This window comes from Herpailurus yagouaroundi, unplaced genomic scaffold (assembly GCF_014898765.1).
Source record: "Herpailurus yagouaroundi ecotype Mexico unplaced genomic scaffold, PumYag 188, whole genome shotgun sequence".
NCBI lineage: Eukaryota > Metazoa > Chordata > Mammalia > Carnivora > Felidae > Herpailurus > Herpailurus yagouaroundi.
Genome location: NW_024412419.1, coordinates 1,081,289 through 1,095,273, shown reverse-complemented (window position 1 = coordinate 1,095,273; position 13,985 = coordinate 1,081,289). Strand labels below are relative to the sequence as shown.

The 13,985-nt window shown below is 61.4% G+C and overlaps 1 protein-coding gene across 1 annotated transcript in view; it reads left to right on the top strand.

Moving 5' to 3' along the window:
- Positions 1-13,985, top strand: part of MYT1L (myelin transcription factor 1 like) — a 442,535-nt gene that overhangs the window by 405,892 nt on the left and 22,658 nt on the right. Inside the window, exons 21-23 of the mRNA XM_040496904.1 lie at positions 794-856; positions 6,416-6,499; positions 7,837-8,058. Of these exons, the coding sequence (XP_040352838.1) occupies positions 794-856; positions 6,416-6,499; positions 7,837-8,058 (369 nt within the window). The remainder of the gene's footprint in view (positions 1-793; positions 857-6,415; positions 6,500-7,836; positions 8,059-13,985) is intronic.

Below are 13,985 nucleotides of genomic sequence, written 5' to 3'. Positions count from 1 at the left end.
TTCCTTGAGACAGTGCACTTAGGATGTCATAGGAAGGGCAGTGATGACAAAACCGTTCTTAAAGAATGCCGTGTCCCATAGCGCAGGCCGACACAGCCGGTGCAGGTCCCAGAAGGACTCTAGGGTCTGGGCTGATGGGGACTGCTGGACCAAGAGATCCGGGCTCCGTGCGAGTCGGTTAAGGTCACGGGGCTTTAAGGCAACTCGAGGTGGCCTGACGCTCTCATGGAGTCCCCACGGCTCAGGCCCAGGCGCCGCCCTCTGGACTCGGGTCAGCCAGGTGGCCCAGCTTTAATGGGAGCCTGATTTAGTGCCGGTGTTTCAAGTGTAGACAAAGAGCAGTCCCTGCGCACGTCCGCCGTGTACGAAGCTTGCTTCGTGGACGACTGCTGTGGCTGAGTCCCACTGACCCCTCCCTCCCTGAGGCTCACGTGAGCAGGAGGGAAGCAGGCGGGGGGGGGGGGGGGTGTCTGCAGGGGTCAGAGTCTCTGGACTCAACAGCCTCGAGCCCAAGCCCGAGGGGGTGTTGTGAGCGAGGCAGGTACCGAGGGCCTGATGCTCCGGAAAGCGTCCTTGTGCTTGGAAGGAAGAAGGTGGCCAAGGTTGGTATCTGGTGGTGCGCTAGGTGGGCACAGGTGCCCGCTCCCCGCCGCGGGGCTTCCTGCTCCGCTCGTCTCTCTCTGGTAGGGAGGTGAAGCATTGAGAGTTTGCTTTCTGGATGAGTAAGGACGTGACGTGTTGAGGGGGTCGATTTCTCTCAAGTCAACTGGCCGATCTGCATTTGTGTTTGCAGGTGCCCGACCCCCGGCTGCGACGGCTCTGGGCACATCACCGGCAACTACGCTTCTCATCGAAGGTACGTGACGAGCCCGTCCCCCTGCACGGCCCCACTCCTTGTCCCGCCGCGCGGGCGCAGGCTTCCAGCAGGCTCTGGTGCACGCTCCGTGCCACCCGCCGATGCACCAGACGCCAGACCACCACGTGGTGCCTTCCCCGTGGGGTCCTCACGGGAGGCAGACGCTCCCGGCCCCAGACCGCCCGCCCCCCTGACGCCCCACCTGTCCTGCACCTGCATCCGCCTATGAGAGACTCCTCGGGGCATCCAGCAGCAGCCGTTCTAAAGCAGAAGAGGACGGGGAAAAGGACCATCGCTGGCAGAGAATAAGGTCCCTGGGACGGCCACTGAGAGGCAGGCGTTCCAACACCACTGGGAGCCGGCCTCCTAAATATGAAAACCTGAGCCCCAGTAGCAGAGCTGAAGACACGACTTGGCACAGGCCCTGCTGCTCCCAAGGGGAAGGGATTATCCAAAGGGCAGCCTGAGGTCTCCCTCCTGGGTGCCGGGCCAGGCGTTGGAAGTGACCTGAAAGAAACTCTGGAGACCTTGTGTCCACAAAAGTGGGTCTAGACCTGGGGTCACCGCACCAATTTCTTGTCCTGTTCAGTGAGCAAGAACAGGCAAGGCCAAGGTCGGGACAAGGAATTCGGGAGCTAAGTCCCATCCAACAGTGGGAGGTGGTGCTGCAAATACAGAGACTGACACTGCTGCTGGGTCACTGTCTGCGTTTCCCAGCATAAAGTGGGCGGTCCCCAAGTGGATGAGCATCCGGGCTTCGGACGCACCCCCCACCAGGAAACAAAGAAGACAGGACGGAGAGGAGGGGGAGAGAGGGAAAGGGAGGGGGAGGGGGAGGGGGGAGACAGGGGGAGAGAGGAGAGAGGGGCAGAGAGGGGGACAGGGGGACGGGGGCGCAGAGGCCCCTGACAATGAGAGTTAGCCGCCGGCCACCCAGCACAGGGAGGGTGCTTGCCGGTGGATCGTGTGCTGCCCGTGGCCGCCCGAGTGGTCAGATGCCAGTGGTCAGAGCAGGGGACGCTGAGCGGCTGCCGGCCCGGTTTGGAGGAGGGCAGATGCAGCCTCCTCATCCGGACCCCACCGCGTGCCCCGTGCTCCCCGGGCTCACTCCGGAGCACTCCTCAGCCGCTCAGATCTGTGAAAAGCGCAGCTTAGGAATGGAGAACTGAACGGTGGGGTCACGGGAGGATTCCTCACATGCATCCTCTACGCCAGGGGCACCCGCCTGGGCCCTGCGGACACTGGGGGCCGGACGGCGCCCTGCCCGGCGCACGGTGGGACGTCTGCCCACCGGACGCCAGCACCACCGCCGCCGTGGCTCGTGATGGCTGCGGAAAGTCTCTGGACGTCACCGAATGTTTCCCGGAGCCACCCCGAGGACCACAGGGGGCGGAGCAGGCTGGGGGGCAGCTCGGAGCCCGCCGCGGTCAGGGGAGTGCAGAGCAGGAAAAAACACCCGCAAACACACCGCCAGTGTGAAGTCACTGGTCCAGAGTGAATTCGGTGAAAGTAAACCCTCCAGTTAAGTGGGAAACGCCAAGCACATTCTACGCTACCCTTTATCTTAATTTATCTTGAAAAGAAATGTCTGTGTCCTCACGTGACCACGACTCCCAGCACGGTGTCTGCACAGCTAAAAGTGGACATCTGGTGGTCACTCCACGTCCAAATGTATGTTCTGCTACTGATTTCTCTTTGGGCTTGGTGACACGTAATGTGTTAATTCAGTTTCCCCATTTTTATTCCCTGAGCTTCTAGGTTAGAGAGGCGGGTATTGATAGAGCACAAACCTATGCATAAAATGTCACAAAGCCCAGGTTTCCTGAAAAGCCAAGCCCGGGCACATGAATCTGACCCGGTTCCCGGCAAAGCTGAGCACAGCCAGCGCCCCCCGCAGGAGCGCCCCGAAAGTCCAAGCGGCGCACAGGGCCATGCCGTCTGTCCCACTGGCTGAGGCCACCACCCGGGGAAGCACAGGCACGGCTGGCAGCTCCCTCGGGCGGCCACTGAGGAAGGAGAGGCTGGCGCGGAGCCCCCAGGCCTGCCGCTCACGAGGCCCAAACACAAGGAGAGAACCTGCTTTCAGGGTTAACCGTCCACTGTCGCTTCCCAGGGACGCGAGGAATGTTACCGGTGAGCAAACAACAGAGAAAACATCTTTAAAACGGTGCCACAACTCAGGCAGCCGTGAGCCCACGCAGCCCTCCTGCCATCCCGGGTCTCCCAGGAAGCAGGGGCCCAGAACGGGGGCTGTGGATGCCGAGCCCCCCCCCCCCTCCAGGGAAAGCACGCGGTCAGGCCCTGCCTGGGGCGTTGCTGTGGGCCGGCCGCCCTCCTGACTGGGGCACAGAGGCCAGGTGCCCCTCTCAGCCGGGAGCCGGGGACAGTGCGCTGTCCTCCACCGCTCTCAGGGCCACGCCGGTGTTAGGTGAGGTCGTGTCCTCTCGCACGGAGGAAACAGGTTCAGAGTTGGCCACCTCCCCGCCCAGAAGGGCCCCGAAAGTCGCCCAGTCCCGGCTCTGGGTGGAGACATTCTGGCCTGTGCCCGCTCCATTTCCGTTTTCATGGTGCGATTTTCTCATCTCTGCACCAGCTCTGACGCTTCCCTGAATTCAGTACAATCCATATTTGCTGGCGGTCTCTAGGGTTCCATCAACAACAAAACAAACAAAACAAACCGGATGCCTGGAGGGCTCGGTCGGTTAAGCGTCTGACTCTCGATTTCAGCTCGGGTTCTGCTCTCACGGTTTTTGAGTTCGAGTTTGAGCCCCTGCTTGGTATTCTCTGTCTCTCCCTCTCTCTCAAAATAAGTAAACTTAAAAAAAGAAAAAAAACAACCCAGCCCACCGTCACATGTTCTGCCTCCCTCAGTCCTCAGTGACAAGAGGGACCGCATCTGGCAGGTGAGGCTGGAGGGGTCCACAGAGACCACGGCCCCGTCCACAAGGACAACAAGGATCCATTGCTCGAGCTGGCCCTTCCCAGGCCGGCTGTTTCCTGCCAGCGCAGCGGCCCCCCCACCCGTACCCAGCGTGGTCCCAGCACACAGTCCCGAGGAGCTCCTGATCCCCGTGACCCGCCATGGCTCACATGCAGCAAGAGTGCCAAAGCCTTGAGCTGTCACAAGCCACCACGTGACTCTGGCTCCCCAGGACAGCCTCCCAGGCTCAGAGAGCAGCTGCTCCCTTAGGGTTCCAGAATGTTCTCTGATGGCAAAGGTAGCATGTGTCGAGCACGTACTATGTACCACGAGCATGGCTGTACACGTTGCCTGTGTGGTCTCGCTGTCCTACGGGACTAGTATTTGTGTCCTGACTGCACGTGAGGAAACCGCGCAGGGAGGACCCGAAAGCAGCGTTCGGAAGTAACGGGAACATCCAGGAGGGGATGGCCGCCGGCGGGCGGAAGCCACGCGGGCCGCAGGGCCCCGGATCCAAGCCAGGAAGGGCCGCGGGCGCACGCAGACCCCCGGCTGGACACACGGTGTGGGACTGGACGCGGGCGACCGAGCACATGGCTCTCGCGCCCCCGGAACTCGCGGCTCAGCAGCCTGTGGTGGGTGGGCGGACGGCTTCCAGCACAGCGCGAGTGACACCCGCAGGGGACGGGGCCCCGCGGGCTCCCGGGGCCGGTTGTCAGAAGGGCGCCCACACCGAGGAACACACCTCGAGGGATGTGCCCGCCAGCAGACGGCGGGGACAGTGGCGCCGGAAGAGCGTGCGAGGGCGCAGGCGTGCGCCAGGCGGGAGAGCCGGCAGACACTGGGGGCGGGGCCGGCCCACGGTGCCCACAACGAGGCATTTGGTGGTGGGCCACCGGAAGGTCCTAAATGGAGCAGCTTAACACAGCTCAGAGCTGACGCCAGCCCGTCCCGACACGGCGTCGTGGAGGCAGAAGGGGGATGGTTCCGAAGATACGGGGGACGTAAAACCAGCAGGACCCCGGGCAAGTAAGGCCAAGGATGAGCTCAGTTCCGTCTCGGGCCAGGGAGCAGACGCCGATGCCATCCACGGAGAGGAGCACACGAGACGTGGAGGGAACTGAGGGCGAGGAGTTTAACCTTTGGCGGGAATGAAGGGCGTCGCCCAAAGAGACGTGACCAGGAGTCGTAGGACGCACGGCTTGAGTTTGGTCGTGGATGGCAGAGGGCTCAGGAGAGCTCCGCCGGAAGGGAAGGACGTGCGGGGAGAGGGCCTGGCGGGGGCTCAGGAGCACGAGGGACGTGTGAGCTCAGGCCTCAAGCGAGGGCAGCACACGACACCGACCTCCTGGGACACAGGCCCTCCAGACGCCGAGGCTGCCGACAGGCTCGGAGGAGCATCGCCTGCAAGAGGCCAGGGGCGCCCTCCGGCTCCGGATCATGGTGACCGGAAAGAGCGCTCTTCCTGGCAAGAGATCAGAGCCGGACGGCAGTGGGGACAGCCACGGAGCGGCACACCCACTTTCCAAGTTTTTACCTTGAAACGGAGGACCAGAGGCAGCAGGAGGGAGAGGATCCGGGCACATCTCGTCTTTCCCACGTTCCTATTAAAGGAGACGGTGACGTAGCAGACGGGCCACGTTCCAGAGGGGTTGGGACACCGGTCGACGGAGACAGGAGGGGGCAGCGCCGGGGCCCGAAGCCCCAACCCCAGCACCCGCCCTCTGCCTGTGGGGTGCTGCTTCTTACCCGAGAGGAAAGGCGGGAAGATGCTGGGGGGGCAGAGTGCAGCGATAGGTGAGGGGACCCTGAGACTCAGCGTGGTCAGCCAGGACTGACCGGGAAGCACGGCACAAGCTCAGGAACGGAGGAGGGGTGACGGGTACCCACCTGGGCCACGGCCGCGCGTCGGCACCGGACGAGTCTGCACCCGTGTGTCCCCGCGTCTCCGTAAATGGCCTAGTTTCTGGTTTTTCAGTCTTTGCACAAGAATCGCATTTATTCTGTACGTTCTCGTGCACAATCTCATATCACAGCCTATTGTTAGCCCGTGTACACGCTCATGCAAGTTAGCACATGCGCAGTTCATACATGTTGGCCCACGTGCATGATCAGACACGTATGAGTAGTTTTCTGTTCCAGCCGGAAGTCTTCCTTTAGATAAGCGTGAGCTTCTATTTCCAAAATTTTGACGACTGAATAAAATAATCACGTTCAACTTCCTCTGCACCTTCTGCAGACTCACAGTAAGTCTGTACTTGAGAGGAATCAGACCACCGGGTGTCATTGTCCCCAGATGGCAGGGCCCAGGCAGCGGGCTGCAGACAACAGGTTGCCGAGGAAGAGATGGAGGGAGCGTGTGTTTTCTCCTCAGCGTTACCCCTTTTCTGGGCCCGCCACCCAGCCTCTCTCTGGTGTTCCCGGCCACCCAGCGCTCCCCCTCGCCAGGGGACTGACGGGGTCTAAAGACTTGGAGAGCACACGCGGGGCCGTTCCCGGAAGGTCCCTCCTCCCGGAATAATTTTGTGTTCACGGGGAGCAGCTCCAGCTTCTGGAGAAACAGAATCTGAGCAGCGACAGCGGGGAGGGACCTGCCCACGCCACGGTGGACGCGTCCTGAGGCTGTGTCCCTTCTTTAGTCTTTCAGGTTGCCCGAGAGCTAAGAAAAGTGGCATCAGGGTGGCACAGAGCAAGGAAGACAAGGAAGACCAGGAGCCCATCAGGTGCGCGTGTGGGGCGGGCAGAGGGCGGGCAGAGGGCAGCGAGCCCTTGGGGGAGCCCAGGGGGGCGGTGGGGGCAGGGGGAGGGGACGCCAGGCACCTGCAAGGCCACCTATGGGGCACCAATCCCAGAGCACACCTGCCGGTCAGGAGCACCACGTAAATGGGGAATCTCCAGCCACCTGATGCTTGGGGGACACGGAGCCAGGAAACGTCCCTCTGCCCCTCGGTGGGAGACGCGGTGGCACTGGCGGGGAGAGGCAGGTGTTAGCGGTAACACCGACGGCGAATGTTCGCTGGAAACCGCATAGCCGCCCTCTGTCCGGTTCTCCGCCAGGACCTGAGAGCGGCGGGCAGGCACCCTGGGCTTCCAGCACATCCTCCGGGTGTTTGCCACACACGGAAGCCCGGAGCCCGGTCCCAAAACTCCGTAAGATAAACCTGGGCTGTCTCCCTGCGATGTTCATCTCAGGGCCTTTGGAGAAAAAAAGAAATTGATTTAAAAAAATAAAAATGAAAATTATTATAAAAATTACATAAAACGTATCAAAGTAATCAGGTTACACTAATTTTGTAGAATGTAAACTCTAGCCGTTAAAAAAACGCATGCGAAACCCGCCGGCCCGGGCCCGTGAGGCGCGCTGAGTCGCACCTCCGTGCGGTAACCGTTGGTGGTCTGCCTGCGTCCTCGGCCCCACGGCCGTCACTGCCCCGGGGAGCTTCAGGAGCGGGGTTAGCCTGCCCTTGACCTCCAGCTGCAGCCAATGATTTTCCTACCTATTCCCCAAAAGGTACTGATGGGGTACCACGTGCCGACACCGTTCCAGGAGACTTAATTAAAATCTCTGCCTCCTGCTTAACACCCTCTCTGGCTGGAGGCTATTTTATGGCCCCGGGAGAACACAGCCAAACAGAACGCGCTTTCTGGCTCTTGAGAAAAACCACGGGTTTATACAATCGCCTTTAAAAACCAATCCTGCAATTTCTCCACCGGTGGCCTTGCATTCCTCCACCGAAAGAGCTGTGATTCTGTCCGAAAGGGGGTCTTTTCAACAGATGCCTGCATCTCACTTGCGACATCCAACATTCCTCCCCAACGCAGACGTTCTCCCCAAAACCGCCTTCCTGGGGTCAGCGGCTGACCAGGCGTTTCCACGCGAGGAATTACCTCGGCTCTCCACTAGGTGGCACTTTCAGGGCCTTTTTCCTCTGTCCTTTTCCTTTGCTGGAGCAGAGCCTGATGGGTTTTTCCCCAAGCCAGGTTCTTCCGACCTCGTTGTGGAGGCCACCGGGCATATGGTGGTGGCACGACCATCACGTGCGTGTCTTCTGCTCCCCAGATGTCCCGTTCCTGGGTGTGACGGCCAGGGCCACATAACCGGGAAGTACGCCTCCCACCGCAGTGCGTCAGGATGTCCCTTGGCCGCCAAGAGACAGAAGGACGGATACCTCAATGGCTCCCAGTTCTCCTGGAAGTCGGTCAAGACGGAGGGCATGTCGTGTCCCACGCCAGGATGTGACGGGTCGGGCCACGTCAGCGGCAGCTTCCTCACACACCGGAGGTGAGTGGCCGCCTGTCCCGGGTCACGGCCGGCACGATGCGAGGCTCGTTTAGAAAGAAAAGGTGCAAAGGTGCCGCCAGCTCATGATCTCCTGAGGCAAAAAAAGGAAAACCCTCGAGTGTGTGTGTTGAGACGTCCGCCTCATTCCCATCTCTGCATCAGGACAGGCGTTTACCAAAGTCCTGGATCGGGATCCACAGTAAGACGCATGCTGTAGCTGCACACACACGCGCATCTGTAGGTTTGTTCGTTTGGCCTAGAGACTGCAGGCAGGCCCTTCACTCCGGGAAGGAGGACGGTTTTTAGCACAGGGACCTCATGTTGCATGCCCGGGCCAAAAGGGGATCAGGACATTTCCAGAACAGCCAATCGACCCGTTAAGTTTTACTCGCTTAATTTTAAAAGAAACACGTGCAGTTAGGTTGTCTTAGCAGAAGAGGCCTATTCTGTTGAGTCAAATGCCACTCGGTGGGCCCTGCGGGGAAGAGTCGGGGTGGGTGGTGTAGACAGATCGCGGAGGCAGTGGAATCGGTCGGGCCACGTGTCCCCAGCTTCTTGCAAAGCAGGCTGGAGGACGCCAGGGGAAATGCGGTAAGCCGAGTCCAGGCCGGAATGAACGGAAGCCTCCATGCAAACAGGAAGGGGTCACGGCATGTGCGGGGACGTGTGGACCGGAGCCTTTCAATGCCCCTTGAAAGGAAGGTTACGTTTTCACCGTGAAAGAGAATCCTGCCGTGATAGGCACTCACACAGGGTCAGGGGACAGAGAGGAAACACGAATGGCTCTCCTTGACCGAATCTCTCAGCCTACGGCCCGAGGCCAGCGGCCCTGGTGTCTCCTGGGAGCGGCCGGCCTTGATCGGAGGGGCCCCCGCAGCCTGCGGGCGTTCACGTGCTCGGGGCCCGCACGGCGTCCGTTCTGCCCCCCCGTGCACAGACAGACCCCACTCCCACTACTGGGACGAGGGTCTACGCCGAGGTCCGCTGGGACCCAGGACAGACAGTGACCCCAAGGCGCCCCCTTTTGCCCATTTGCCCGGGTCCCCGCAGGAGCCACAGAGGGTCCCGGATGTGACCCGTGACACCCACCCAGCCTGAGGGCCACCAGCCCTGCTGCACGAGGCTGAGACTGTGGCGCTGGCCACCATGACCCTGCCTCCGGAGGACCTGGGAGGGGGGACGCGTCGGGGCGCTGAGTCAGGGGCCCTGCCTTTCACGCTCCAACAGCGGCCGAACCCTCGCGCTGTGAGCTGGCGTCTCAGTCGTCCCCGAGGAGGAAGAGGGCTGTTGGCGCGCCTGTCGGTGCCACTCTGCCCCCACAGGTGCCGGGCGCTTAAGATGCCTTTGCAGGCCCTCGGCGTCTGTGCAGGAACAGGGTGGCGGCACGCGGGTAAAGGGGACGAACGGAACCGAGCGCAGAGCTGAACTGCTGTGTGTACGTTGAGGTAAAACGCACGTCTTACCGTCTTGACTACCTTTAGGTGCACGGCTCAGTGGCAGAAAGGCCACTCACGTTCTTGTGCAACCGTCCCACCATCTCCAGAAGCTTCTCGTGTTCCCAAACCGCAGCTCTGTCCCCAGTAACACCGACGCTGACCCCCTCCCCCAGCCCCGGCGCCCACCGTCCACCCTCCGCCTCCACCATCAGACGACTCCAGGGACGTATGACGAGTGGAATCAGCCGGTGTTTGTCCTTCTAGGTCTGGCCGATTTCACTGAGCACAGCGTCCCCAAGATTCACCGTGTGTTGCAGCTGTCACAATGTCCTTCCTTTTTAAGGCTGAATCACACCCTATTGTCTGTTGACCTGCAGTTTTTGTCTGCTGAACAAGTGCTCATTTATTTTATCGAGTAGGCAAAATGCGATTCCCAGAAGGTGCGAGAATTGGACGATTCCCAGGCAAGAACTGGAAAAGCGTGCGGACGTCAGCTGAGCAGAGCGTCTGAAGGCTCAGCCTTTGGAGGCTGTGGCCCCGGCCTCGTGGGGTGACAGGCCAGCCGGCGCCCCAAACCTTTAAGGCCTTAGCGAGGAGGAGTCTCCAGAAAGATGGCCTTGGCGCATTGAGACGTGGGGTTCCTGATACACCCCCTGTGCTGGGAAAACACAAAGTTCCCGTTACCCCTCTTTTCCTCCAAAGTGTGGCAGCCTTCGTAGGTGACAAGAGATCACGTCTAACGGTGCCGGGACATAAGCACCGGGTGAGCAGGAACACGCGTCCGAGACACTCTCCCTAGTTTCTTCCTCTGGGAGGTCCCAGCCCGCGGACACCCCGGGACAGGGACGGTCAGAGCCCCAGGGGCTCCGCGCACCACAGTCCCCGCTTGCCGCGAAACCGTTTCGTTCATTCAAGTCTGGGAGGCAAAGTCTCCACCCTGTGAGGGAGGGTGGGGGGCTCCAGCCCGTGTCCCCAGCAGAGCTCGTGCAAAGGGCGTGGGAAATGTCTTACTTTTCTTCAGGATTGGCCGAGTCTTCCTAAAACGGCAGTGTTTAGAATGAAAACCCAGATACTTTCCCACGTAAATCAGACATTTCTATCAGGACATACTGCGAACCCTCCAGCAGTACGGGAAGCCGAAGTCGCTGTCTTCTGACGATGCGGCATAGGCCCTCGTGATCTGTAGATGCTTCTCGAGCATCCGGGACGGACCGGCTCTCCCCGTCGTCACTTCGAAGGCCAGCCGTGAGCCAGACGAGTGCTGTCACCCGAAGCAGTGGCCACACGCACCTCCCAGGGGGGCCGTGGAGAGGGTTCCAGAAAACCCGGATGGGGACAGCTGGGACCAAAGCCAGCCTGAGAGAGGGCAGAGGGCAGAGGGCAGGTGTCAGGGTGGGGAGTGAGGGTGTGGCCACTGGTAGAAGAGATTCAGGAGGGAGACACGTATCTCCCCAGGGCCCAGGATCGAGGCACGGCCTCGGGAAGAGAGAATCCACGTGTTACCAGAAGGGGAAAATGGGGGAGACACTAAGACACTGAGGACCCAGGCCGGCTGCGGGAGGTGGGAGCCCGGCCAGGACGACGACGGGGCAAGTGGGGCAGGAGGAGGAGGGCTGGGTGGGCAGCGGACGGCGGCCCAGGGGGGCCCCCGAAGGGGCGGCACGCCCTGTCCCGGCAGCCAGCAGGGTGCGGGAGGGGAAAACAGGCAGCAGCCTGGCACAGCCCGGGCACGGGCCCCGGGGGTGACTGGGAGCGGGGTGCAGGCAGGCCGGGAAGGGCGGGGAGGCCGGGAGGAGCCGGCTGACCCGGCGGTGGCGACACAATTCCCAGCCGGCACCCGCCTTCCCCCCGCCTGGCGCCTGGGCTTCCGCCCGGGGACCTCGCTCCCCTCCCCGCCAGCCTTGCTGAGTGCCATTCCCTCCGCGTCTGAGCGCCTTCCCGTTGCCTACGACGCTCTTTCCTCCACTGCCCCACCTGCCCTACGAAGGCCTCCTCGTCCTTCAACGTGATGTCGGGCTCGTGGTGCGCCAAGCAGCGTTCGAAATACCTTGCGATGTTAACCCTCGTCGTCTTCGTAAGAACCCATGGAATCAGGCCCCATAACGTGCCCGGTTTGTAAACATTCCTGGTCCGTAGACCGGGAGCTCAGGCCACAGGAGTTAAGTACTTGTGTGTCTAAGTGACGGGGCAGGACTCGAACCCAGGCAGCCTGCCTCCTGCATTCCGGGGCCCCTCCTCCGAGCTGTGCGGCCCCCCTTCGCCCTGAGCCTCTGTATCCAGGTGGTGAAACGGGCCGGACTCCCCTGTCCACGCAGGGTGCCCTGTGTGCCCCGCTCCCCGGTAACTGCAGGGTCTGCCCTGCTCCGTTGCGACGGCCTCTTCCCGCTTCCACGTATCCAGGGCACCTCACTTGTCCCCGCATACCAGCATTTAGGAAACGGTCTCCCGCCTCCGTGAGTAACGGAATACGTTTTCTGAGGTGGTCCGAGCTCTGGTGAAAATGGGAGGCAGCAGGGGGCTCACTGGGCGCGCCGAGCAGCCTGGCCTCCCCCGAGACAGGAACACTTTCCAGGTGTGACGGGTCCCGAGGCAAGAGGTTCCAGCGCGGTCTGGGGGTGAGGGGCATGAGGTGGAAAAGCAGGGCACGGGGAGAGAGCTCTGCCGGGGGCCCCGCTGCCTGGGGAGGCCACTGTGCATCCTGGGGCACAGGCCGGGGGCGGGGCGGGGGGAAGGTGGGTGTCCCTAGCTGTTGAACCTGCTTCTCTGTGCGTGAGTGAGAATCCCCTCCACCTTACTGCCCTTCAAGGAACAGTGGAAGAGTCTACAGAATTAAAGTCACCAGCTCTAACCCTGGAAACAAAATACGCAACCTTGGAACTAAGTCGTATCTTTCACTGGGCTTGACCAAAATGAACTTTTTTTCAAAAAGATCACACCCTAGACCCTCTTAAACTTTCCCACTTGGATCTGACAACCTGATGTATTTTATTTTCAGCTTCCTTCTAGTCCATCCCACACAGGGAGCTGGCTTTCTTCAGAATTTCACTTTGCTTGGCACTTCCCGAGAGAATTGCATTAAAAATCAGTCCCCGTGCTGAGTGCTTCCTACCGGAGTTATCTTGTACTCAGTCACCTCCCGCCACGATCTGGAGGAGGACCCAGCTCCTCCCCCACATCCATCCCATAGGGAGACCCAGGCCATAGCATCACCAGACGCAAGGGACGCTGGGGGATGGAGTCTAGGAGCCCAAGAGGAGGAAAGCTCTATCCTTATCCGGCTTCCATGGGGTATTGAGAAGCCCTAATTTTTTTTACAAACGTACGTATCACTGAGCCACCACACCCTGAGATTCAGAGGTCAGACAACCAACACCGAGGAGGGAAGGCACTCTCCGGCGGGCCCGCTGCCAGGAAGGAGAAGGTCCCGCCCGGGGCATCACGCGGGGACCGTCGTGTATACCTGCAGGACGGGCCCGGGACACCTGTAGTGCGGGAACACTGGCAGGCGTTGGGAACAGCACTGCGGCCACCTGGCCAGCTCGGCTTCCTTTGCGCCTCGTAGGCGAGACACCTGCTCCTCGTGAGGCGCGGGGGAGGCAGAGCGGGGCAGACCTCTCCCGCCTCGGGGGCGTCAGCAGCTGGCACAGCCCTGCCCGTGCCCAACCCGGAGGTGGCGGCCTGTGCAGTGAGTCATCTCACGGCTGAGAGCTCGCCCCTGCCTCCAAGACCACATGTGTGCACAGAGGACCCGCAAGGAGGTTCTCGATGACAGATCCAACTTCCACCGCTTTCCAACGCTTGGAGGAATGAAAACTCACGGGTCTAGTAACTGTGATCCAAGGTGTGGAGGAAGCCGGGGGGCCTGTCGCTTCTGGAATGCTCCCTCTGGACTCTGCCCGGCCCCCTGGCCCTCACCCTTGTCACAAGGACACTTGTGTGAGTTCCCTCCCCCCGCTGCTGCCGCAGGAGGAAACGGGGAGGCCGTGGCCGGGGTGCCCGCAGACCAAGTGGTTTTCGGGGTCACAAAAGCTTATTGAAGGCTTTTCTTTACAGCACGAGAAGACAGGTCCCCTAACTTGCAGGCTTCTGTCCCAGGGGAGGAGGGAAGGAGGGGCTGAGGTGGCCGCTCTCTGGAAGGAGGAGGTGCCCTGCCAGGCGGGACGGGGATCTGCTGGACCCCTGCCCGCGTCCGGGAAGGCAGCCGTGCCCCCACGCCCCCCTGGCCACCGTGGGGCCGTCTCACCCGGTGGCGTCATCTGCGGAAAGATGCCTCCACGCCCTGTTCTGCTCGAGGCCTTGGATTTGCTCTGTTGGCCGAGGAGGCCAGGAGGCAGCGTCCACCCTGCAGGGCACCTGTCCTCCGCGGGGCCGGGGCTCCCCGGCAAGAGGGGTCCTGTGAGGCCGCGCTGAGGAAACTGCTCTCCCCTGCGGGGACGCACGCGGGGCCGTGGGCCCTGTGCCCTTGGCAAGAGCCGCCCACACAGCCTCCTC